Source organism: Gallus gallus, chromosome 17 (genome assembly GCF_016699485.2).
Source record: "Gallus gallus isolate bGalGal1 chromosome 17, bGalGal1.mat.broiler.GRCg7b, whole genome shotgun sequence".
Lineage (NCBI taxonomy): Eukaryota > Metazoa > Chordata > Aves > Galliformes > Phasianidae > Gallus > Gallus gallus.
In genome coordinates this window covers 1,578,171-1,601,752 of record NC_052548.1, presented here as the reverse complement: position 1 = coordinate 1,601,752, position 23,582 = coordinate 1,578,171, and the positions used below count along the sequence as shown (strand labels likewise).

Here is a 23,582-nt window from a genome sequence, read left to right as displayed (position 1 = left end):
GTTTGGGGCCAAGGGGAGGGCCTTGCAGGGGACTCCTGGGCAGCCTTTGTCCCAGGCACAGCGCCGCACTCCAGGTACGCGCTGACACCGAGGTGAGCAGCAGTTGGCCCCACTGGCAGCGGCACAGGTGAGCATGGGCAGGGGATGGCAGTGGGTGACTTCGGCGAGGCTTGGCTGTGGGGAGATTGATGCAGGGGTAAGGTGGGAGGCAGGTGGGGAGGCAGGTGAGAGGGGGCTATGGTTCGTGGCTCAGGTGCCTTTGGTGCATGCAGGGGATGCAGAGGGCACTGCAGGACCTCGTGCTGGTGGCAGGGTGGGAGGTTGGGCACCGCTCTGCCTGGCAAGGATGCTCCTAGCATTCACATTCCCCCCTTTCTTATAACATTAGGAGGCCTTTTGACTCCCAAATCCTACGTGTGCACAGCAACACATCTTCCCAAGCAACACACAGTTTATGGCCAGTAGTGCCTGTGAACCTGAACTTTGAGGCTTCTCTCCATCCTCTCAAGGGACACTGTGAGGGTCTCTCCATCATCTCAAGGGACACTGTGAGGGGCTGTCAGCAGCTGTCAGCACTTCGCTGTGTCCGGCCACATACCAACCAGTGCAGGAGCAGCTCAGGCAGCATGCACAGCTGCAAGCTTTCTGCACACTGAAACCTCTGGGCATTGCTCCTTGTGGAGCCATACAGCAGCATGGCTCGACTTTAGCTCTGAAAGTATCACCACCCTCCTATCCCTTCTGCTTGTGTCCCAAACCTGCTGTACAAGGGCTCTGTGCCAGGCACAGTAGCACGTACCATGCTGGCCAGCCTGAAGTGCCACAGAAATGCTGGGCAGATCCATCGGCTTCTCACACCCCTCCCTCTTTGTTTTCTGCTTGTTGTGCTCCTTCTTCATGCTCCACTCTCCTTCCCTGTCCGTGCAGACTCAGCGCTGCCTGCAGTTGTTGCCTGCTGCTGAGATAAGATGGAAATTCGGCCTTACCGAGGGCAGGTGAAGGTGGTTGCACACATGGTGCAGTTTATCACCGTTGCATGCTGCCTGGGGCAGAATTTTCCAAGCTGTGTGCTGGTATTAGGATTTTTTCCTTTGCTGTTAAACCAAGAGCAGGGGAAGCACATCTCAGCAGCACGGTTACATCTGTGCAAACCGGCAGGGCTAATGGGGCCGGAGATGGCACAATAGAGTTCATCACCTTGCATATGATATCTTCTGCCCTTCATTACCATATGGGGCTGGGCTCTTGGCCATAGGATAAGGTCTGATAAAGGTTTCCTGTCCCACGCCCCGTGTCCCGTGACGTGAAACAGAAGAGAACATAATCCATTATATATAGCATGTCCTACAGGGCACTGGTCACCCTCATTTATCACTGAAGATATTGACTGAAACGGGAATTACCATCTTTTGTGACTTTGCCAAAGGTCTTCCCTCTCCTATTAAACTGCTGACCTGGCCTGGCTGCAAGGTAAGGGTATTTGCTATGCACTCCTGGGAGAACTGCACAGCCCAGTGAGCTCCCCAGGGTGCACCCCGCTGCAGTGGCTGGGTTAGAATCATTTCTCTAGGCTGTGTCCAGGACTTTCAGGGCATCTGCTGCTCAGCTGCAGCCCAGTGCCATGCAGGCTGGACTGTACGAGGTCAGGCTTACTGCCTGCAGCCACACTGCAGGGTGATGCAGGAAGAGGAGGGAGAACTTTGTGTATAGAAGGGCACATCTGGAGCAGACATGGGGTGCTGAGCATGAGGACATGTCAGCTGCTCTGTGCTGTGGGGCTGTAGGGAACCAGGCCCTTGGGCTTCACTTCTCCGCTGTAATTTATTGCTGATGCCTCAGGGATGCTGCTTCTGGGAGCTGAGCTCTGGCCAGGTGAGCAGAGGTGGACCAGGCAGGAGACACGTGGATGGAGTTGCTGTTCCTGTGCCTGGAGGAGGACCTGGGGTAGTCTGATACTGTTGGGCAACAGATGTTTTGATTCCCTATCACTGGAGGTTTTCAAGATGGGATTGGATAGGGGGCTAGATAATCTCATTTAGGCTTGCCATGAGAAGTTGGACTTGGTGGTCTTTTGAGGTGCCTTCAACCTGTACTGTCCTGTTCTTCTGTGATTGCATGTGACCTGCTGGTCCCGAGTCTGTGGGATGGGTTGTGTGAGGTAGTGCAGGGTATAATGGCAGAATGCGGGTGCCAGAGGGATTAAGCTCTGCACCCCAAAGAGGTCAGCCCCTGTGGGAACCTGCCAGGACATGGCCCTGCTCTGGGTGTTCCTCCTTAAGCAGGGGTTGGACCAGATGGACCCAAGGGTCCCTTCCAACCTCAGCCATGCTGGGATTCTGTGACTGTGATTCCAAGAATGGTTTCAAGCCCTTTTTTCAGACATGGGAGAAGGTCCATCTTGACAGGTCCCATCTCCATCCATGAGGTTTGCATTTCAAATCTGGCCTTGCAAATACAGGAGCACTAAGCTGGGTTTGGGGTATTCTTGCAGGTTGGAAGAGGAATGGAGTACAAAGGCAAGGTTGTTGCAGGTCTCCTGACAGCCACCTGTGTCTTCAGCATCATTGCCCTCATACTGAGTGCTGTAGATGTGAAGGATGTGTTTCTGCCTCCTGGCACGAAGGTAAAGTCTTTGGCAGAAGCGCATCTGCCTTCTCTCACTTGGGTGTTGGCTAACCTCTATTCTGAGATTTTCCCCAGCTTTAGGCAGTCTGTGCAGTTATTCACCAAGATGGGGACAAACTGCCGTGCAGGCTGGCACATCGAGTGGGTCTGTCACAGTTTTCTTGCTTACAGCACATACAGCCTTTTCACTGCAGAGAACCAAGGAAACCTACCTACTAGCTCACACAGAGCCTTGGCCTCAGTACAGCTGGTGACTGCAATGTCACACTTTCCCTGCTCCAGTGACACTCTTGGCTTGGTCATATGAGCCACTCCCTGCCCACTGGGAGCTCTGCCCGCTCACCTGGAGCTCTCCTAGCTCTGCAGCCAGCTAAATCTGCTTTTCACCCCCTGGCACCCTGCATCCCATCAGCCTCTCTCCGCAGTACGGCCTGGTGTTCGACGCCGGCTCCACGCACACGGCTCTCTATGTCTACCAGTGGCCTGCAGACAAGGAGAACGGCACGGGCATCGTCTCCCAGGTGGAGTCCTGCACTGTGAATGGTGAGAGCAGAGTGCTGGGACGTGTCTGTCCTTCTCCCCACCCTCTGCTCAGGCTAGGGACACCAGGGCTGGAGGCTGTTCTGGGCAGAGTCACTTAAATGGGACTGACAAAGGCCACTGACCTAGGGCAGAGTGCCTGGGCAAGGGGTGGGAGATTGTAGAGCCTGTCCTCATGACAAATCACGGCTCTGCAGCCACAGCGTGGCAGTTACTGGTTAACTGTGCTCCAAAGCAAAGGTCTGGTAAAGGGTGAAGGGTAAGCGAAGGTACACTTGGGCTAGTGGCAGGGCTGGAGTGCAGAGCTTGGGGGAAAGGTAAATAGTGATATTGGCTGTCCCCACCCAGTGCAGGACCACAGTGGGAGCTCAGATCTAGCACCAGCCTATAAAAATAAAAGCGTGTTTGTGCTGAGCTGCATGGAGAGCGCCTCTGTGTGTGTATCAGCTCCACACATCCTCTCCAAAGGAGAAATGAAAGAATCTCCCTTTGCCAGGGAAGTAAGGAACCATGCTATTTGTCAACAGATTGCTGGGAAACTGGGATTAACCACACACTCAGCATCACAGCAGCTCCCCACTCCTTGGAGAGCAGGAGCTCACTGTCTGCTCCTGCAGCATGCATGTGCCACCTCCAGGCAAGCCAGCTCTGAGCAGTGCCCTTCTGGGGATGCCCTTGGAAGGGCATGATTGATCTCGGTACATGGGGAAAACCTGTGGGGTCTTCCTGGCTTTTAGGGTGGACATGTCTCCCATTATCCTGTTCCACTCCTGGGCATCACAAGGTGCTCTCTTGCAGGATCTGGCATCTCCAGCTACGCAGATGATCCCGCTGGAGCAGGTGCCAGCCTGAAGCCCTGCCTGGACAAAGCCATGGCAGTTATCCCTGTAGAGCAGCAGTGGCAGACACCCACCTACCTGGGGGCCACAGCGGGCATGCGGCTGCTGAGGTATGGGCACTGCCCTCACCACACATTTCAGCATCTTAGAAGGGGTGTGGGGCTGGGATTGGGGGCAGAGGGGGTGCTGCTTGGGCAGACCATGACAATGGGCTGAACATCCATTTCTGTAGCCCGCTGGGGTTGACCAACATAGCCAGCTCAGTGCTCCATGAGGAAACCCCACAGCCTACACTGGTGCCTGCCTGGCAGTATCCTGGAGGAGGAATAACCTCCTTTACTAGACTTGAATTCATAGAATGGTTTGGGTTGGAAGGGATGTTATAGATCATAGAATCATAGAACAGCTTGGGTTGGAAGGAACCTTAAAGCCTATCCAGTTCCAACCTGCTGCCATAGGCACAGACACCTCTCACCAGATCAGGCTGCCCAGGGACCCATCCAGCCTGATCACGAACACTTCCAGGGATGGGGCATCCACAGTTCTAGGCAGCCTGTTACAGGGCCTCACCACCCTAATAGTGAAAAATTTCCTTTTATCCCATCTAAATCTCTCCTCTTTCAGTTTAAAACCATTGTCCCTTATCCTGTCACTACAGGTTCTAGTAAAACATCTTTCTCCATCTTTTTTATACTTTCTCTATATGATGAAAAGCAATGGATGGATGGGGTATATGCTGTCACTGTGTAGTCCCACCCCTTTGCAGATCACAGCCTTTTACTGTTAGCCTGCTCTGAAAGCTCCCCTGCAATTGCCTTTTCCACCACATGCGATTTGTCTGCTTCTGCAGGGAGCAGAACAGCACAAAAGCTGAGCAGGTCTTTGCTGAGGTCAGCAAGGCCATTCGTGAGTTCCCTGTGGACTTCCGCGGAGCTCAGATCCTCACTGGGAACGAGGAGGGCTCCTTCGGCTGGATCACCGTCAACTACCTGCTGGAGACACTTATCAAGGTGTGGGCCAGAGGAAAGGGCATGGGGGCCTGAGGATATGCATCGCGTATGTATCTTCCTGCCTGAGTAAAGACCAGATTTCTTTATTCCCACTGAGGAGTGAAATGTCATTTTAGAGTGATAGTCACCCAAACAAATGTAGCATGTTGTTGTGAACTGCACCTTTGACTTTACAGGTGTGATTAAGAGAGTCAAGGGCAGGAGGACCTTTGTGTCCAGCTCATCCTGGTCCTGTGCTCTCTGTTTATGTATGGGTTGATTTTGGTGTCATGGGGATGCAGCAGTATCAGAGTCCAGAACATTACACTTTTCCTCCTCAAAGTCCCTGGATCCAAGCTGATGTGCAGCAGCCAAGGACCCAAATGTCAGCACTACACAGAGATCTATGTGGGTTGAGGAAGATGTGGGCAACAAGGGGTTAAACAGGAACATAGGATGTGGGAGGTCTCCCCCGGGCTTTTGAGATCACAGAACCTTTAGGGAAGGGACAGACTAACACTGACTGCCTTATGGGGCCAGTTTTCCTTCGCAGGAAAATGGGAACATCCACAAAACACTGAAGTCCTGGGAGCTCTGGACCTTGGAGGAGCCTCGACACAAATTACCTTCCAGCCTGGAGTCACCATTGAAGACAAAAACACATCTGTACTCTTCAGGCTGTACGGCACCAACTACTCACTCTACACCCACAGCTACCTGTGCTATGGGCAGATACAGGCCTCGAAGAGGCTGATGGCAGCTCTCCACCAGGTATTGCAGCCACTGGGCAGTAGAATCTGCTCAACCATTTCCCATTGCCATGAAAAATGTCTTCCAGAAAAACTGCACGTATGTAGGAAAAGTTTAAGGGAACCGGGGAGTTCCACAAATTCAAGAACCTGAGAAAGGCTTATATTTATGTACTGGACTAAAAAAAATTATCATTTGAGTGGAAGGAGGTGGTGATGTTCTGCGGGGCACTCTCCTCCTCAGGTTTTGTCATATAACAGCTGGAAACAGTGGTTTCCAGGTATCAGCTTCATTGCATCTCAAGTTGCTTAAAAGGCCAGCAGGTCCTTCCCTGGACAGCAGATGCAGCATCCAGTTAGCAGAGGACACGAAGTCCGGTCAGCCGCAGACATGATCTGGCATCTCCTGGCCAGGATTATCGAGTCTCCAAATTGTGTGCCTCTATGTAAGAGAGCAGATTGGGTGCGGAGCTGAGGCTGCGCACAGCTCAGTGCAGAGATTATAGCTGTTAATGGGAGTTATATTCACCTGCCCCTTTGATTTTTTTCTCAAAGTGAGGATTCCAAACACCCTCTCCTGCACACTGCTCTACCAGCAGTCAGCATTCTCCCATCTCAGCTCAGATGGGGAGGTGAGATGCCCAATGCTGTGGGAGATGGAGATAGTTGAGGAGTGTGGAGATAGAATGCATCTTCAGTCCTTTCTGGGTTAGGACCTGCAAGATGTGGTGGGGACAAACCAGGTACCAAAAACAACTTCTCCACACAGACAGAGAGGCACTGCCCATAGGAGTGAGATTGCAGCCTTAAAGGGAGGCAGTGGCACCACCACCCCAGCTCTGCTCAACAGCAGGGCCAGTGGCAGGACTAACAAAATGCATGGGCAGGTTAAAGTCATCCAAAGGTTGGATCCTGCTTCTGCTCAAATCCTCCTGGGATCTAGATCCTGCTTTCTGGGAGGGTGTAAGCACAGGCTGAGCTGTGGGGTAGGGTCTCAGTGGCATCCCACATCAAGCACTGGTAATGGCTCTCTCTCTCTCAACAGGACGGCTCGTATGTCCAGAATATATCACACCCCTGCTACCCCAAGGGATACCAGGAGAACATGACCATAGCAGAGATCTACGACAGTCCCTGTGTCCCCACCCCAAGCATGCTCAGCCCTGCACAGATCCTCACAGTAACAGGGACAGGGAACCCAGCGGCGTGCCGCACTGCCATCCTGAAGCTCTTCAACTTCACCTGTGGGGCCAACAGGACGTGTGGCTTCGACGGGGTCTATCAGCCGCCCGTGCGGGGACAGTTCTTTGTAAGGAGCCTCTGACCGTGTGGTGCTGGTGTGGGTGTGGGGATGGAGGGTGGAAGTCTTCTCTACTGTTGGTTGTGAGAGGAGGAGGCAAGAGAGGGGACTCCAAAGCTGGTCCCATCTGCAAATCTCTGCCCCTAAGCTGGAAGGTGGATTCTGCCTTATGCAGTGTTCCAGTCCTCCCTGAGGGAAATGGGAAGATCTTGTCCATGAGGAACAAGTCTGATTTGGCAGGGCTCCCAAGTACAAGCAGAAGCCCCAAGGCTTGTCCATGACCTCCAAGTCTTGTAGACTGGCAGAGGGTCCACTCGGTCAGGCTTTGCTCTAAGATCTGGCCCAAGAGGTTGCAGTGAGATACTCTGCCACAGGCTCAGCCAGCCCTCCTAATCTGGTACCCCACTTGTCTGAGGCAGGGATGGCAGTGCTGACCCCAGGCCCAGAGGTGCTGGGAGGCCTTCCTTTGGGTGAGGAGGGAGATGTAGTTTTTACCATCACCCTTCTTCCCCAGGCCTTTGCTGGGTTCTACTACACCTTCTCCTTCCTGAACCTGACCGGCCAGCAGTCTCTAAGCCATGTCAATGCCACAGTCTGGGACTTCTGCAACAAGAACTGGTCCGAGGTGAGAGCCTTGTAAAGGGCACCAAGGAGCCCTCTGCCTGTCTTCTCCCAAATCCCTGCCCAGAAAGCACATGCTCTGCTGTTCTCTGGGCCAGGGAGGGTTTTGTTCCTCATTTTGCTGTGTCCCCCGATGGCTCTGAAGCTGGTGGAGACCTTCCCACAGAATAAGGAGCACCTACACACATACTGCGTGGTGGGACTTTACATCTTGACACTGCTGGTCGATGGCTATAAGTTTGATGAGCACACGTGGAACAACATCCACTTCAGCCAGAAGGTAAAAAAAAAAAGCCCTGTGGGGCAGTGGGAACAGGCAGGCAGCTGTGGCCACATCCTTGCACTTGGCCCAAGGACACAATGCTTTGCAGTGGGGCTGGACTTGATCTCTGCAATCCCTACAATTCTGTGATTCTGTGATTCAGGAGCACCATCCCTGGAATCTCCTGGACCAGAAATGTGTCCTTGCCTCGTGCCTGTCATCTGGGGATCCCAGTACAGCTTCAGTCCTGCCTGCCCCCAAACCACTGACCCCAGCTCTTATGCATTCTGGTAGAAAATAGCTAATTTTAAGGAAGTGAGAGAAGTGCAGCCACTTTGATCACTAATGCTGTGCTGAATTCACATAAGCATCAGGGAAGTGATGGTGGCTTCATAAGCCACGTGAATGAGAATGTGATCAAATTTGAAGGATTTTAAGGGGAGGAAGACACGGGTCACAGAGGCACATCTGCACAACAGCAGCTGCCCTTTAAGCCCTTGGGAAAGGGGAGAACAAAGCTGTCTGTGTAACTGGCACTGTTAGGACCAGGTTTGCCACAGTCCCTTGCACCAAAGCCACCACTGCCCAGGAGAGGCACTTTCTGATGATCTCCCATGTTCTGTCATCTCAGGCAGGAAACGCAGACATTGGCTGGACACTGGGCTTCATGCTGAACCTCACCAACATGATCCCCACGGAGGCTCTGGAACACGTCAAGGGGCAGCAGCCCAGTCTGTGGGCAGGTGCCATCTCCTTCATTGTGCTGGCCATAGTTGCAGGCCTGGTGGCAATTCTCCTCCAGTGTTTCTGGAAATCCAAGTAGCTCCAGGTATCAAGCCTAGGGGCACCCTGCCTTCTAAACCAGGCAGGGAAAGTGGTGCAAGAAAAGGTGGAAGCAAGAGAGGGAAGAAGGCATTAAGCCCCACCTCCACTGCTCATGAAGTCTTCTTGAACCACGTCTGTAAAGACATCACAGGCATCTTGAGCTCCCGACAAACCTCCAGAAGGAAGATTGCCAGAAACCTCTTAGATCTGGCTGACAAAGGCCAAACTGAGATGCGGCGGCCATATAAATTCAAGCTAGAAATAAAAACCTTTTTTTTTTTTTTTTTTTCAAATACAAAGGTCGCTAACCAGCCTAGCAGAGTTTCCATCCCTTGGCACTTCCACTCCTGCTGGGTTGGCCCTCCCAGCTGCAGCTGTGGAAGGCAATGGGTGCTGGAGAGGACTGACGAGAGGACTGACATTTTCTGTATCCTGTCTTGTATAAGATGTGCAAGATTTTTGTAGTATGTGGTAGAATATCTTTCCAAGGACAGGCTGTCAGCTGTCTTTAAGATATTTACTGGCATATTTCAGCAGAAAAATACAATTGGAACTTGATTTAAGAGCTGCCAACTCGGCTCAGTGTTTATTTCATATTCAAGTTATATACTCCAGCTTTGTCAGACACTAAATCCATAGCAGGCTCCAGCTCCAGGCACTTGAGTGTATTATCTACATCAGCAGAGCCCAGCACAGCTCAGCTGCAGGAACCAGACAGTCCTTTCAATCCTTCCAGCTCCAGCCACCAGGACAGCACTGCAGTGCCCAGTCAGCCCTCTGCACAGACCTTCCAAACCTCTGCCAGAGTCCCAGGCTGGTGTGAGCAGGGGTGTCTCCACAGCTGCCTCTCTTTGCTGCAAGACCCCTGTCCACACAGCAGGAAGCACGAAAATCCAGGCAGGATGGCTTAGGGGCTTGAGAAAAGAACTAAAGGCATCTGGGCTGACAAAGGATCAGAGCTCCTTGGCTGTGGCAGATCCACAGGGTATTCACTGTGTGAAGATGATACATGATGGTCCTAACCATCATGGACAGGGAGTGAACTCCCCTGTTCAGAAGAACCTCTTCCCACCCTGCAGTCTGAGTTCCTGAGGTCTGGTGCATGGACATTTCCTGTAGCCAAACACCAGACCCCTCCTTTCTCTCTGCCCTATACAGGAACATCTTTGGCAGTGGAACCACAGAGGTAAAAATGTCAGCTCTAAGAACAGGCTGCAGGAAATGCTGTCAAGTGACTGCTGGAACAGATCCCATGGGATCTGTCGGTGCAAGACAGCTGTTCAGGTTGAGCAGAGCTCCTGCCTGGGCCAGCTGTGTCCAGATGAGCTGGTACTGTTGCCTCCTACCCCTGGCAGATGGGACCGATGGCAGTGGGCTCCTCATGCAGTCAGGCAGAAGGCTCCTGTTCCCTATGGGAAGGCAGCACAACTGGTCTGGGTTGCAAAGCATTTAGGGAAGATGCCAGTCTTGCCATTGCAATGTCCTTCAAGCCAGTCCTCGTTCACTGAGAAAACAAGAAGAGTCAAGATAAGCTCTGGCTCATAGGAGCAAGGTTAGTGAGAGTTTTCATGCCTCAGAGTTAACTCTGGGCAAAACCCAGTGCAAGTCTGCACCTCCTATTGTCACAAACTTGAAACAGCACTGGAGAAGCCATCCACTCCTCCATCACTCTCTACATCAGACTCTTTCAGGGAGCCTGCAGACAGGACTGGAGAGCTACCTTCAGAGAGAATATCCAGCACGTCCCCCTTGCTGAACTCCAGGTCTCCTGGTCCCTGCGCAGAGTATGAGTGCTGAGCCAGCATCCGGTAGAGGATGGGTCTGCCTGAGTGGGAGTCCGAGTCCTACAGCAGAAAATCAGCATGAAGGTTGCAAGGAACAGCAGAGACTAGATTAGGGCCCAGCACAGCAGAGACACTTGTCACAGCCCACGTACCTGGCAGCAGAGTGTGATCCTGCCATCTGTCAGCTGCTGCCACATCTTCTCTAGGTCTTCCTCTCCCGAAACTGCACCTAGTTCTTTGCCATCCAAATGCCTGTAGCTGTAAGGGTTCATTAACGTGACTCAAATCATATGATCTAAAGACAAACATTTAGGCAATTCTAGCCTTCTACAATCTTCAGTCCGCAAAGCTCTCTTTGTAAACCAGCTCCAAGCTTGTCACCTTGTGCAATGACAAGGGGTCACCCTGCATGCTGAATGGGCACAAATGGCACTGTTGGGGAGGGTCTTGCCTCCTAAGACTCCTACTTGAGGGGTAGGTCCAAATCTCTCATGTCTGCACCAACTGTGAGTCCCCAGGGATGTCACGGTCAGGGATACCCACCCCAGGACTAGCTCACACTGAATTCCTAGATCGCTCTGCATTGATCCCAGTGTGTCTTTAAGGCTGGGCAGAAGAAAATTCAATATACAGCAGCTGCATCTGTACGAAGTTTTTCCTTCTGTTCCTTTTTTTCTTGACAATGGCACAGTTTCCTTGGAAAGCTCCTCCAGTCTCCAAAGCCCGTGGATCACATTCTGTTCCCCAAATGCTAGACTGCTTTGGTGCTGGAGACCAGACACAGTCAGATAGACGCCTGTGTCCTCAGGGAATTCACTGCTGCCAAACACTGCAAGGACAGCATGCACAGTGAGTGCTGGAGGACGCCGTACCTCAGCCTCCCACGCTCTGCCTGCTGGCCAAAGCGCTCCCGGAGCAGTGCCCGCAGCGCCGGCACGGAGGGCACCTCGCCTGCCCTCACCACCACCGTGCACTCACAACGCACTCGCAGCACAGCTGGTCTGTCTGTGCTGGATGAAGCTTCTCTGTGGGTGAGTGGGCTCTGCAGAGAGATGTCGCAACACAGACAGCTTGGTTATTCAAGGGAGCTTTTATCATGAAAGCTGGCAGACGCAAGATCTTGCTTCAGTGCGGCCGTAGTGACAGGGAAGCGTCAAAATGAAGATTTGAGTTTTAGAGAGGGAAAATGTGGGTTCAAAGCCTAGGACCAAATGTTCCTGTCATGACCCAGGAAGCCTGTTTCCGGCTCAGATATTAAAAAAAACAACCTCTAAAGGTAAACCTGTATGAGCCGAACCCCAAGTCCTCCACACAACTGGAGAGGTGCAGCCAAGGCCCATGTCCTGCTGCCTTCTGTCAGAAGTACAGCTCCAAAACAAGACCCCCAAATCCCTGCAAACATGGGCAGTGAAGACGAAGGGATAAGAGCTGATCTGCAGCTGGCACTGCTAGAGAGGTGCTGACCGCAAATAGACACAAAAGCAGTTCCAGCTCCACCACACTTTGGCTGGCAATGACATGGAGCTGGATTGGATGGTATTATCCCACAAGAAAGCTAGTATGAACGTTTGAATTATCATCATAAGCAGACTGACAAGGACAGAAGATGATACACGGGAGGAGGGGACAAGGGATAGCAGGTAGTTCAGAGGCAAAATGGGCTGCAAGCTGGGCACTGCTGTGCCTGGGGCTTTTGGCTCCTAGGAAGATGGCAAAAGAGCTCTGCCCTGGGAAACCTCAACTGTGGGGCTGCCTCACAGAGCTGCAGGGTCATGAAATCAGGAGCGATGGAGGAAAGGCCCCGTGAGCTCTCCGTGGAAAGGAAAAATGGGCAGAGGAAGAGGTTTTGTGTTTTTTTTTTCCAGTGATTTTGGGGCAGCTCAGGAATTTTGAAGCACCTGGCCATAATCTGATCCTTTACGCTTTTTGTATCCTTCATTTCCTAAGGCTGTGGCAGCGTCAGTTTGTTAAACACCTTACCTCAAAATCCACTTGGGATCCAGAATCATTTGCAGAAACATTTTCTTCCCCAGGAGAATCTACAGAATGAGAGCACAAAAACAGCACCTGCAATCAGCAGAGGTCCCACACAGCTCTTCTGCAACCCACCAGCACACAGGCAGCCACTGCTTCAGAGGGCAGCAACCTCCCCATGCATCCTACAGCCTCTTTGGGCACAGCAGCTTCACAAAACACCCATGGAGGTCCTTGGTCCATGAGAGTACCTGGTGTCTGCTTCACATGGAGCCGGCTGGGAGGCACCTGGGCAGGAGGGAGAGGAATCCCATCACCGATCTTCTGCAACAGAACAGTGTTGGAAAGGAGTGAGCAGAAGACACTGGAGAGTGGGCAAGGCCAGTGTTTGGGTCAGAGGCTGCAACAGGTTACAAATTTTCCCAGGGAGACCAGCTCATGAAGCAAATGCCCAAGTGAGTGTTATGGTCAGGGATTTACTCGGAGGAAACAGCAGCATTAAAAAATCTCTTGTGGGGAACCAGTGTCTGTGTCACACCGGGTTCAGATGGGAGAAGGACTGGGATCATGTGTGGAGATGCCTACGGAGGAGATGGGAGATGAAGAAAGATTTCCCTGAGTCAAAGGTGAGGGTTGAGGACTTAGGCACATGGCCTCCAGGTGAAAAGCTGCACCTGTCTGCAGTATTTCTGTCCCACTGCAGATTTCCCTGCTCTGTGCTGGTGAACTAGAACATATGAGCACTCCTTACCCGCTTCTGTGCTGTCTGATGGCTGTAGGGAGCAGGCTGGCCAATCACATGCTGCCTGCCCTCAAACTTATTGTGACAATAATGTGACAGTCATGAGACCTGTGGCAGCTACTCATGTCTGTGTGCTCCATCAGCCCCAGTAAATAAGAGAACAACACCTAGATCAGCCTGTGATGGGAGACACTGAGGCCTGGGCATGCATCTACACTTTGCTATATAGAGATCAGATGCACAGAAACTAACAAGCATTTTTCCTGCTCTTAACCCTTCTGTTGTTCAAGAGCACTCAGTCTTTGCTCAAGGTGTCTGAGCTCAAACACTGTTCTTGCCTTATGCTACCATTCCATCCCGTTATAGTCTTACAAACAAAAGTTCTGAATGTATATTTCTCAGTCCTTTCCTCTTCCCCTGGGTTGCGAGGCTGTCAGCTCACCCATTTATCCATCTTTGAGGCAGGCTCCAGGAGAGAGGTCGGTATGTGCAGCTTCTGTGGGACAAAAAGCAAATCACTGAGACAGGAGCTGCTGCTGTAGGAGCTCCAACCTACCCAGCTCTATCTTCAGTTAACCCCAGTTACACTGCTCGTGCCCTTACAAAGCACCACTACTTCATCACCTTATTGCAATACAAATGTGCCCATGGCAGGCCCAGCAACAGGCAGCATTAAAAAAAGGTTTGTTCTCAGAAATTGCTGAAAAACATCCAGTGTTAGTAATTGAGTGTCTGTGAAGTGACAGACCAAATACCCACCAGGCCCAACACCCTGCTCCTCAAACAGATGCTTAGGGGGAGAAGCACCAACTATGTTGAGGGGTACCAGCCCAGCAGTGTTCTTGTGTCTTCCAACAATCTCTATTAATTTCAGCTGATCATTGTGAATAATTATGCTTACTTTTCTTTTCCCAGTGTGTGCAACGTTTAGTTCCTCTTTTCTTTGATATTCATCTGACACTTTATTGACTAAACGAACACATCCAGGTCCTTCTGCAGCTCCAGGTCTATGCTTCAGGCCATGCTGAATGGTTTGACTGTCATGAAACATTACTGCCTTAAGAAACACTGTATTGCTGTCACTACACCACTTAGGAATCTGCTAAGGGACAGATCCTGTTAGGACACCCTTTCTTAAAACCAATCAATCAAACAATTAATTTATGTCCACCCTTTATTTCTCTTCTAATCTGTTATCAGTCCTCAAAGCACAGTCTCTATTGCTTAACCAGCCCAAGCTATCTTTAGTGGTTTTGTGAAGAATTTTTTATTTATTTAAAAGCAGGTAAATATACTCACTGGCTGAAGGTATTCCATTAATTCAAAGAATTTAATTACACATGAGAAGTGGCTTCAGTCTTCAAAAGACTTTTCCATGTTGTTACATTTATCTGTTTGTATACCACCTACTTACAGACTCCATCTAGTTAAGGACCAAGCTCTCTCTTTGGCTCTGTTAGAGCCCTCAGGTGACAAATACTGCTCTATACTGTAACCCTTTGTGAGGTCTATGATCCTATGTGATTCCACCACAGGATCCCCCAAAGTGGAGAGCACGAGTGCCCAAAAGAACACTCCTGTGGAGCTACAGAGGTGAACAGGAGAAGCTGGGGAGAGCCAAGAATCAGAGACATCACATCTGCAGTTAGCAACTGCTCTGTGGAAATGAGCACCTGAACTCAGCTCTTCAGTGCTACAGGTGGGTCCTCAGGGAACACGCTCAGAAGGTTGCATTGAGCTCCTGTTTGCAGGCAGGACTGTGGTCTCTGCTGGAAATCCCATCTATTTTCTTTACCTGCCCATCATGTATGGCTGTAGCCCAGCCATTTGCTCCTCTTGCCAGCACAAAGACCAGGCTGCTGGCTTTCACTGCCAACTTCTCCGTGCCCTCAGGGTAATAATGGGACAAAACTCGATAGTAGCCCGATTCACGGTCTCTGGAAAGAAAGAATGAAAATAACAATAAACATCTTCCAGATCAAAGCAGTGACTGAATTCAGCCTTGAATTTCTGTTGCTACATTATCACCAGAATAATTGATTTTCATGTTTCTTGAACCAGTTAGTGAATATTTGGGAACTTTGTACTGAGAACCAGGTCTGGACAGCTAAGCATCCTCTGCCACTGACCTGGGCAGATCCTACAGCCTCTCTCTGCCCCCATTTCTCAGATGGAATGTGATCTTTGCCTGTATCCCAAGATCACTGAATCAATTCCTGCAAACTGTCCTAATATCTCTGTACAAGAGCTGCTACTAAACTGCCACGCTCTTGCCAGGCGCAGTGTTTCTTGCAGCCACACAAGCCATTATGCATTCAGCATTCATTCCACTCTTGGGGACAGGTGGGTGTGAATCACAAAGAGTCCTCAGGCAGAGATATGGGAAAACAAAACATGATTTTTTGAACAGAAATAGTGAGAGAAGAGTGAGACGAGGGTAGAACTGAACACGTACCTCACAGAGTCAGCACTGGGTTCATAAAAGCCCTGTTTCTGTGGGGAGACAACAGCATATATTTGTAACAGTATGTTACATAGCAACATTACCACCTTATTTACTGTCCCTATGAATAGGAGGGAGCTTCACTTATGTTTTCTGTAATCCCTATTTGTCACACCACAACAGCCAGAGAAAATTCTGCTGCTCCACACCTTACCAGGATGAACCTGCCACTTCTCCCTCTCCCTCTTCATCCATCACGAGCAGAGTAACAAACCACTGACTCCAAGACACTCACATAACTGCAAGCCAGCTATGCCTGTGCTGACAAACTTAACAAAGTAAATTTACAAATGTGTGTTGAATGCAGCGAAGTCTCCACTGCTCTTTGGATGCAGTGAAGAGACAAAAACGCATCACTCAAGAGTTGGAGACTCATTCTGCCAAGTCCTTCCCAGTCAACATCAAAGCATTCCAGCTGGACCTGGTCTGGTACAGGGCTTCAGAGACAGAAACAGCACTGTTTTTTCATTAATATGAAAATTAACACTGATGGTGTTAGGATCTGAGGCCCTCTGTGGAGCTCCATGACTGCTACATTTCATTTTTCACAGCAACGTCCTGCTCACCTGTGGCCTGAGAGGTTCAAAGCCAATGTACTCATCATTGGGAATGATGGATGAGATCACCTGTGGGAGGAAAAAAACAACAACTTAATCTAGGCTGGATGAAGAGATGCTCAAACTTCCTGCAAGACTCTCACTCAGACCCACTTCCTTCTGACATCCCAAGTGGTCAGGCTTAAAGCAGAGCAATGCATTTAGTGGAAAATGCAGCTTCAACAGTTCTTGTCCATGCATCTTCCATCTTTCCAAAGCCCTTCAAAAGTGTGAGTGGTTATTTTCCCTTTCCTTTCTTCATGCAGGAGTTATCTGGCCTGTGGCACTTCTGCTGACTGCACTGGCCACGGAAGGGATTGGAAGAATTCTCTGCTGGTTTGCATTAAAGTACATGGCAAAGCATTTTTCTCCAAAGTGCACGTTTGTCCCATTGGGAATGCAGTAACAAGTAGGAGGAATGTGCTCCTTTGAAAATGTTGTTGTCAGCAAAATGATAACCACAGGGATTTGTGTAAGCACCTGCTCAGTTGTGGTTGGTTGTTTTTTTCCAGTTTAAAGTGACTAAGATTGGGAAGGATTTTAGCAGCAATGTGCATTTTTGATAGATAAGGTCTCTATAATAATCTTCTAACAGATTTTGGCTTGTGTGTCCCAGGTACCTTGACTGAGAGTCCTGCCATTGGGTCTCCACCAGTGCAGTGATTGGTGGAGTGGGCAGCAATAATGCTCTCTGCAGATGTCAGAAGGTGGGGTGTTAATCCGTTCGCTGTTTAACTTAATCATCACATGCCTGTTACCTTGGGTTTACCCAGGAAATCTTTTGAATCCAGCTGTTCAACTTCCTTCTTTCGTGGTCTGAAAAATTCCCCAGGGGGAACCTGCATAGGCTCTAAAAATTGATGATTCTAGGGCGTGGGAAGAAGATAAAGGAAAAACCATCAGTTAATATTAAATGAAACACAGCAGCAGTGAAAAGCAAATATAGCTTCTGTGTGAGAGAGATCAGCTCCAGGAAGACATCGGGGCAAAAAATAAAGCTGTGAACTTGACAAAGGTCACTAAGTTTTAACAAGCACATGAAAAATAAAAGCCCAGCAGCCATTGCCTGGTATTGAGTCAAAGGCTGACTGTCAGCATGGGAGGGGTGGGGAGGGAGGGCAGTGGAGTAACATCTGTTAAACAAATCTCTACATTTTTCTAGTTGATTTCAGATATTTTGTTGGGTCAGTCTGTGCAACAGCTGAGGAGCATGAAAACAGTGAATATAAATCATACACTAATGTAAAGCACAAATATGATGCCAGAGGAGATGACTGGACTAATAAAGTGATAACTCTTTAGAAAGGAGACAAACAAAACAAGGAAGTATGGAGGCAACAAAATAATGAACCCTCCAGGGAAAGTAAATCAGATAGCTGTAACTCGTTCCTAATCATAAAAGAGTCTTAACAGGAAACTATTATGTAGAATCATCTCCATAAACACGTTTGCACTTTACTTAAGCTCTAAACATGATTGTCATTAATGTCTGAGCTGCTACCAATTGTCACCAAAGCCAAAGGGATTCAAAGAAGTCTGCCAGCTTTGTGAAAAGTGAGACTCTCCAAATCTGCATTTAAACACTCCACGAGGCAACCTGTTTCACAGTGCGAGTATGAATACAACTGAGCTCCCGAACAGCAGGGTCTAGAAAGTACCGACTTCAAACTGAAAGGTTAGCCCATAACTCCCAGCTCTGGTGTTTCTATTCTATGAAGCTCCTGGAGGTGACAGAGTTACTAGGTTAGCTGAAGCTTGGTAGAGCATCACAAAGAAATTGCTTAGAGTGTCATCAGGTGACCAAACTGGTGGGTAGCCAAGAAAACCCAAAGACATAAAACATTCTGCATATTCTTATCTTGGACTCCTCAGCTTGAGCCCAAAGCACTTCCCCAGGAACCCACAGAGGCAGTCTTACCTGCACTCGCTCAAGGGCCAGGGCCAGTGTTGCTGATCTTCCTTCAGGTCTCCACACGACGGCCTTCTCTAGGGTGTCTCTGGCCTCCTGCCACTGCTGCAGCCGGCACTGCGTGGCAGCAGTGCTGTACAGCACCTGAGGCCAGCAAGGAGGGAGCAGAGCTGTCTTCCTGCTGCTCTGAGGGCGGCAGCTGAACAGACACCCAGTGCTACTAACTGGACTCAGCCAGGCAAGAGAGACCTGGCACTGAACCACCACGAAAATGGCAGCAGCAAGAGCCTGCTCCCCAGTGATCACAGGAAAGGCACTGTGAGGAGCACAGCTGATAAAACTTCATAATCAGAGTGGAAAGAGATCAAAGCCATGCTTTCAACTGGCACTGCCAGCTCTGTTCAAAGAATGGGCAGGCATGGGGAAGAACAGATGAAGACTCTGTTACCAAACAGGTTTTCATCTTATTCTTCCTCTGTCTAAAAGGCTAGTAAGGCAAACTGTATGGGTTTCTTTCTGTGTGAAACTAAGTAATATTTTTTGCTGTGCAGAATTATTCTGATTCTCTTTCACTTTGGAATAACCTAACTGAAATTACTGCCCTTTGCAGTGGGCTCTGAAGGTGCAGGTTGGCAGCTGTAGCTTGCTACCCAGCATGTAAATACATTCTTTGAAGTGGCAGTGTGAGAGTACTACGGACTGGGCATCAGGAGCCTCAGTCTATATGCTTAAGTAAGAGGAAGAGAATTCTCTTCCACTTTCCATTGGCCATCAGAGTATGGAAAAGCTGCTGTCCAACAAGGCAGAAGTGTGGTCTAACAGACTCATTCAGATACCTTACTATCTTATGTGATATGGTTATCAGTTTGCAAATTGCTTTTTGATATTTGGACATGAGTAGTGCTTGGAACTGAGGTGCAGGCAGTAGGATGCTTTTCCTTTACTCCTTTATCATAATAGAATATTGGTCTTTTGAAGCGGAATGATCATGCTGAACACATCTATTGGAACTGCAGAGATACTCCCCCTTGGAAAGACAAGACAGCAGCTCCAACTCAGCTCAGAAGTACTAGCTCCACCAGAGGCAAAAAATGTCTGGACTTCCAAACTGTACACTGAAATCTCCTCTCTCTTGAGGGGATCATGCAGCCCATGAGAGGCCATGCATGGGGAAAGATGATGGTACAGCTCTGTAGGAGCTCTGTTTGTGTAATTTGAAAAACAAGCTGCAGGTAGCTGTAAGAGTGAGACAGAAATGAATCAGGATGCAGATCCTGAATCCAGTGTCAGAATAGTGAGAGCACACAGCCTGGCCTAGAGCACATGGAGTGAGGGACTGGATATTCATCACGCAATGAGTGCCATATTCCTCCAGATGGAATTGGGCACTCCTGTAGCTCTGTGCATCATAAAGGAAGCCTTTGTTTCCGAGTGTGTTTGAGCTCAAATAAAGCAGTACTTGGCACTAAAACTGTTAAAAACAATAAGGTTTGGGAAGTATCACAGATACCGCTGTGAATCTACAGGCTAACTTCTTCCTGCCAGGTACAGTGTGATGTAAATTACAGAAGGCTGAATGAGAAGTTCCTAGGCACGCTTGATTTGAGTTGCACAATGACTCCTCGCTCTCACGGAAGTAAGGGATTAAATATTTTTTCCTGTATCTGCTTTGTCTGTGTACATGGATTTGAGAATGCAAAATGAACCCTCCCAGTAATGCATGCACAGCTTCTATGAGTCCTTTACAACCTAAATATTAAAGTTATTTATAGCCAGTTCTGACTCAGACTTTCTTTAATGGCACGTAGGAGGTTAATTTCAAAAAGTTTTAAAAAAATCTTTATTCTGTACAAATTTTGTTCCTATCTATTTCTCTTCAATCTATTTCAACTTTTAAAGCTGAAGAGTTGATAAAACTTGTGTATGTATTACTATAAGCAAGCTTAAAGAAAAGAAATTCATGGGGAACTGCTCCAACCAATTTCACATCTCAAAGTAATTTGTTAAAACTCTTCAGAGATGATATTGTTTTATGAGTGTTTCTAAAGGAACTTAATCTTAAAAGTGAAAGCAATTTTCCTACTGTCCTAATGTAGGGTCTTGAAAAGCTCTTGGGTTACTTATGCCTGCTGCTGAAAACCTGATGAGTGTCCCAGCAGAGGGGTAGGACAACAGAGCCAGATTAACCCTTACCTCCCATGCATAGAGAATGTGCCTCAGCCCCAGCTGCTTGTAATCGATGAAGGGATTTTTTCTTAGATGACTGAAGGCCATATGATAGTCAGAGAGAGCTTCTTCATACCTGCAATGCAGAAATGACAGGTGAAACTGAGACTAAAAAAAGTCTCTAATTACAGAGATCAAGAATAAACTAGCAAAAACATGTACTCTGCCTAATAGCCTGCAGAAGGAGAGCTGCACCAGAGACGTGTGTCACCTTGTGACCACAAAAAATTCTCTGTCCTATCCTTGTAGCTATTACAAGATGAATCTGGTGAGTCTATCCTCCAGGATTATCTGCACTATTTTACTATTTGGAATAAAAGATAGGCTTTGATACCCACAGCACAGTTGCATTTCTGAGAACAAGAAAATGTAAAGAACAAAGGTTTACAAATGCTGTCAGCTCCCTCCCCAGCTTATTGCTGGCAGTACTGCCCTGGCAATGTCTCAGGGAAGAAGCAAGGGTTAGGAAACCCCTACTGATGGTGAGCGTATACAAACAGACAGAGCACTGTTCATAGAACCGCTCAGGTTGGAAAGGACCTCAAAGATCATCAAGTCCAACCACAACTATTAATAGAAATTTAGAGAAACTCCTAAAGATAAGCAGAGGGTTAGTCTGAATTTACACCAGCTGTGCAACTGATATCAAAACAGGTTCCAGCTGAGGTCTCAGGCTGAGAAATGAAGGGTTTAGGAATGGCTGTGCAATGGTCACCCTACGAAGAGGCAGTGGGGAACAGCTCCAGCCCTGGCCAAGGCACCACCATCCATGAGCACGTCACTGCTCGCTCACCTCATTTCCAAAGGTAAAGATGGTAATTCTGAGAATTTAACACCGGGAAAAAATGGGAAAAATAGAAGGAAAGAGTAACTGAAGGTCAGAAGAGACCTGTAAAGTCTTCCACACACCTCTGTGAGCAGGATGTCACTGAGGTTTAACCCCAGAAACAGGGAGCAATCCCATGATGATTGTGGAGCAATTCTACTGTTAAATCAATGAACAAGATAAGGCTCACAACAACCAGTCAGCAGAGGGTCAGACAGTGGGGCAGTCTGTGGGCTTGGGAAGGCCAGACTTGCACGTAATATATGAAGACACGTGAGACAGCGCAACTATATTTTCACTTCCCTTGAAAAACTGAATGGTAACATAACCCTCCATCAGCCCTGCATACAGGAGTGGCTTCTTTCCCTGTGTGTACAGGATGATAATGCTACATATTAGTCACTGCTGGGGTTCTGAAGCTGCACAGCTTGCATCTTCTCAGTTCTCCTCTGTAAACGGGAGGTGAGACTTGCTGACCTGTAGTGTGGCTTACAAGGCCAAATCAGACCTTATAAAATGCTTAAGATTAGTGGAGGATAAAGTTTTAGGGATAAAGTTGTTCTATAAGCAAAAAACCAAAGAATGAGCAGGCAAGAATATCACTTACATTTCCAACTGCAGGCAAACAAACCCTCTCTGAAAGTAGCCGACAGCGAGAGAGTTGTCCTTCATAACTGTTTCATCAAATGCCTAAGGAGAAAAATAGACATCTCTGAGATGAGTGAGGACTCCTCCATCACTGCCTGGGCATACTCCCAGCTGGGTGCAAAAGGCACTCCCTATGCTTGTGAACAGCTTGTCTGCTCTGAGAAATGTGGGGCTGCACTCCAGGCTGAGGGGCAGTACATGGCTCCAAGTCCTCTTTCAGGTCTTGCTTCTCTATGAGCTGAGCTTCAAGATTTTACCCTTCCTTGGGAAAAAAAGACTGAATGCACAAATGAGCCCTGTCTGCCATCCGATGTCTTGCAGCCTGCAGGCCCCGCTGCCTGGAGCAGAGCTAGATCTAACAGCAGGCTGTTTGAATCTGCCTATGGTGATGTGTGTAAAGAGAGAAACAAACTGCACCTACAATTCAGTACTTCTGTTTCGTTTCCCAGCTGAATATCAGGAAAGCTGCTAACAGCTTGTGGCCAACGGTTCAAAGTGGTTTCCCACTCTGCTACAGAACAGCCTTTCCGTCTGAGAATGCTAGGAGGTCTCTTCCTACCCTTACTGCAGTGTGGTAGTATGCAGACAACGAATCAAGCCTGAACCGCTGGGCTTCCTTACATTGCCCACACACAGCACTGCAGGACCTCAGGGTGCCTGAGCCCCTCTGGCGGAGGTGCCTTGCTCCTCCTGTGGCTCAGCCAGCGCTCCTCGCTTTAAGTCAGCTCTGCTGTGCTACAGAAAGACAAAACAAACAGCCAGCCGTTGGTCTACACAGAAGCACAGCCGAGCTGCGTCCCCAGCAGTGCCCACTCACCGGGGCTGTTCGGAGGCTCTCAGACACCATCTCTCACAGGTAGGAGACACAGCTCTGCCCCGGCCCCTTCCAGCACAGCCTGAGTTCTGCCTTCTGCTGTTTGAGAGTATCTATATACACCCCGTTGGGCTGCTGACAGCGAGCCGTGCAGACGCCTGGCTGCTGGAAGCTGCGGTAAGGCTTTTTCTCAGCACTCGCCCGCCCGCCCCGCCGGCCTCACTTCCCACCAGGCGCGCTGCTCCAGGATAGCGGCTCCTTTCGGCAATCTCAGCTCGTGCAGGATCGCCTGGGGACGCACGGAGCTGCAGCGCTCCGTGTTTCACACCCACACCCGAGCTCTCCGACAGCCATCGAGGCTGATGGCTTTCAGCCACTTTGAGAAAGGCGCCTTGGAGAAGGCGTTTTCCCTCAGACAGGGGGTGAGGAGAGCAGCCCGAGCCCCCCGCCCCGCCGCGGCCTGCCCCGCGCCGCCCTCACCCGCAGGGCGTCCCGCAGCCGCCCGGCCCGCAGGTGCACGCAGCCCACGTTGAAGCAGATCCTGGCCGGCGGCTCCTCGATGCCGCACAGCGTCTCCAAGGCCGCGTCCCAGTCCCCGCCGTCCGCTGCCAGCGCAGCTTGGTGCCAGCGCCTCAGCAGCTCCCGGTACGCCATCGCCGTCGGCCCGGCGCACAGCCGCCTCCCGGCTCTCGCAGGGCCTCACCTGTGTGCGGGGCGAGCAGCGGGCGCTGCCCCTGGGCGGGAGGCGGCCAACGAGGAAGTGCTGCGCCCGGCTCCGTCCTGCCCGGGGCGGCTGAGGGGGGCGGGAGG

The 23,582-nt window shown here is 49.8% G+C and overlaps 3 protein-coding genes across 18 annotated transcripts in view; 2 read left to right on the top strand and 1 right to left on the bottom strand.

The window, feature by feature from the left end:
- The first annotated feature begins 62 nt into the window (after window positions 1–62).
- On the top strand, window positions 63–9,323 carry ENTPD8 (ectonucleoside triphosphate diphosphohydrolase 8). 11 transcript variants are annotated; one of them, XM_040648907.2, is made up of 11 exons: window positions 68–127; window positions 1,351–1,470; window positions 2,492–2,623; window positions 3,051–3,168; window positions 3,964–4,114; window positions 4,855–5,014; window positions 5,534–5,764; window positions 6,788–7,051; window positions 7,557–7,667; window positions 7,809–7,943; window positions 8,557–9,323. In XM_040648907.2, exons 3-11 carry the CDS (start codon window positions 2,504–2,506, stop codon window positions 8,746–8,748), a joined length of 1,482 nt encoding a protein of 493 aa, XP_040504841.1. In that variant the 5' UTR covers window positions 68–127; window positions 1,351–1,470; window positions 2,492–2,503; the 3' UTR covers window positions 8,749–9,323. The 11 variants fall into 11 exon arrangements, with proteins under 11 accessions (NP_989578.3, XP_040504841.1, XP_025011785.2 ...); NM_204247.3 differs by lacking the exon at window positions 1,351–1,470 and having other exon boundaries at window positions 63–127; XM_025156017.3 differs by lacking the exon at window positions 1,351–1,470 and having other exon boundaries at window positions 3,038–3,168.
- NOXA1 (NADPH oxidase activator 1) lies at window positions 9,309–23,508 on the bottom strand. Of its 3 annotated transcripts, none has more exons than XM_004945756.5 (15): window positions 23,253–23,508; window positions 21,918–22,000; window positions 20,452–20,560; window positions 18,268–18,402; window positions 17,108–17,215; window positions 16,320–16,379; window positions 15,706–15,743; window positions 15,046–15,187; window positions 13,693–13,746; window positions 12,760–12,832; window positions 12,515–12,573; window positions 11,407–11,576; window positions 10,687–10,792; window positions 10,471–10,594; window positions 9,309–10,254 (listed from the first exon to the last, which is right to left on the bottom strand). In XM_004945756.5, the coding sequence occupies exons 1-15, from the start codon at window positions 23,424–23,426 to the stop codon at window positions 10,160–10,162; spliced, it is 1,530 nt and encodes a 509-aa protein (XP_004945813.3). In that variant the 5' UTR covers window positions 23,427–23,508; the 3' UTR covers window positions 9,309–10,159. The 3 variants fall into 3 exon arrangements, with proteins under 3 accessions (XP_004945813.3, XP_015135117.2, XP_024997258.1); XM_015279631.4 differs by having other exon boundaries at window positions 12,760–12,829; XM_025141490.3 differs by having other exon boundaries at window positions 22,776–23,328.
- EXD3 (exonuclease 3'-5' domain containing 3) overlaps window positions 22,620–23,582 on the top strand; it is a 246,106-nt gene continuing 245,143 nt past the window's right edge. For 3 of the 4 annotated variants that reach the window (XM_040649172.2, XM_046901922.1, XM_040649184.2), the window contains exon 1: window positions 22,620–22,814. The gene's annotated coding sequence lies outside the window, so the exon portion shown is untranslated. Of the gene's footprint in view, window positions 22,815–23,244; window positions 23,418–23,582 lie in introns of those variants that run through there. The other variant, XM_046901921.1, reaches the window with a different exon arrangement.

Excerpts from the sequence above, each read along its gene's own strand:
- ENTPD8 (NM_204247.3), top strand. The coding sequence starts at position 2,504 with ATGGAGTACAAAGGCAAGGTTGTTGCAGGTCTCCTGACAGCCACCTGT. Across the intron at positions 5,765-6,787 it reads TGATGGCAGCTCTCCACCAG|GACGGCTCGTATGTCCAGAA; the intron begins GTATTGCAGCCA and ends CTCTCTCAACAG. Across the intron at positions 7,052-7,556 it reads CCGTGCGGGGACAGTTCTTT|GCCTTTGCTGGGTTCTACTA; the intron begins GTAAGGAGCCTC and ends CTTCTTCCCCAG.
- NOXA1 (XM_004945756.5), bottom strand. The coding sequence starts at position 23,426 with ATGGCGTACCGGGAGCTGCTGAGGCGCTGGCACCAAGCTGCGCTGGCA. Across the intron at positions 11,577-12,514 it reads GATCCCAAGTGGATTTTGAG|AGCCCACTCACCCACAGAGA; the intron begins GTAAGGTGTTTA and ends ATCTCTCTGCAG. Across the intron at positions 10,595-10,686 it reads GGATCACACTCTGCTGCCAG|GACTCGGACTCCCACTCAGG; the intron begins GTACGTGGGCTG and ends TTTCTGCTGTAG.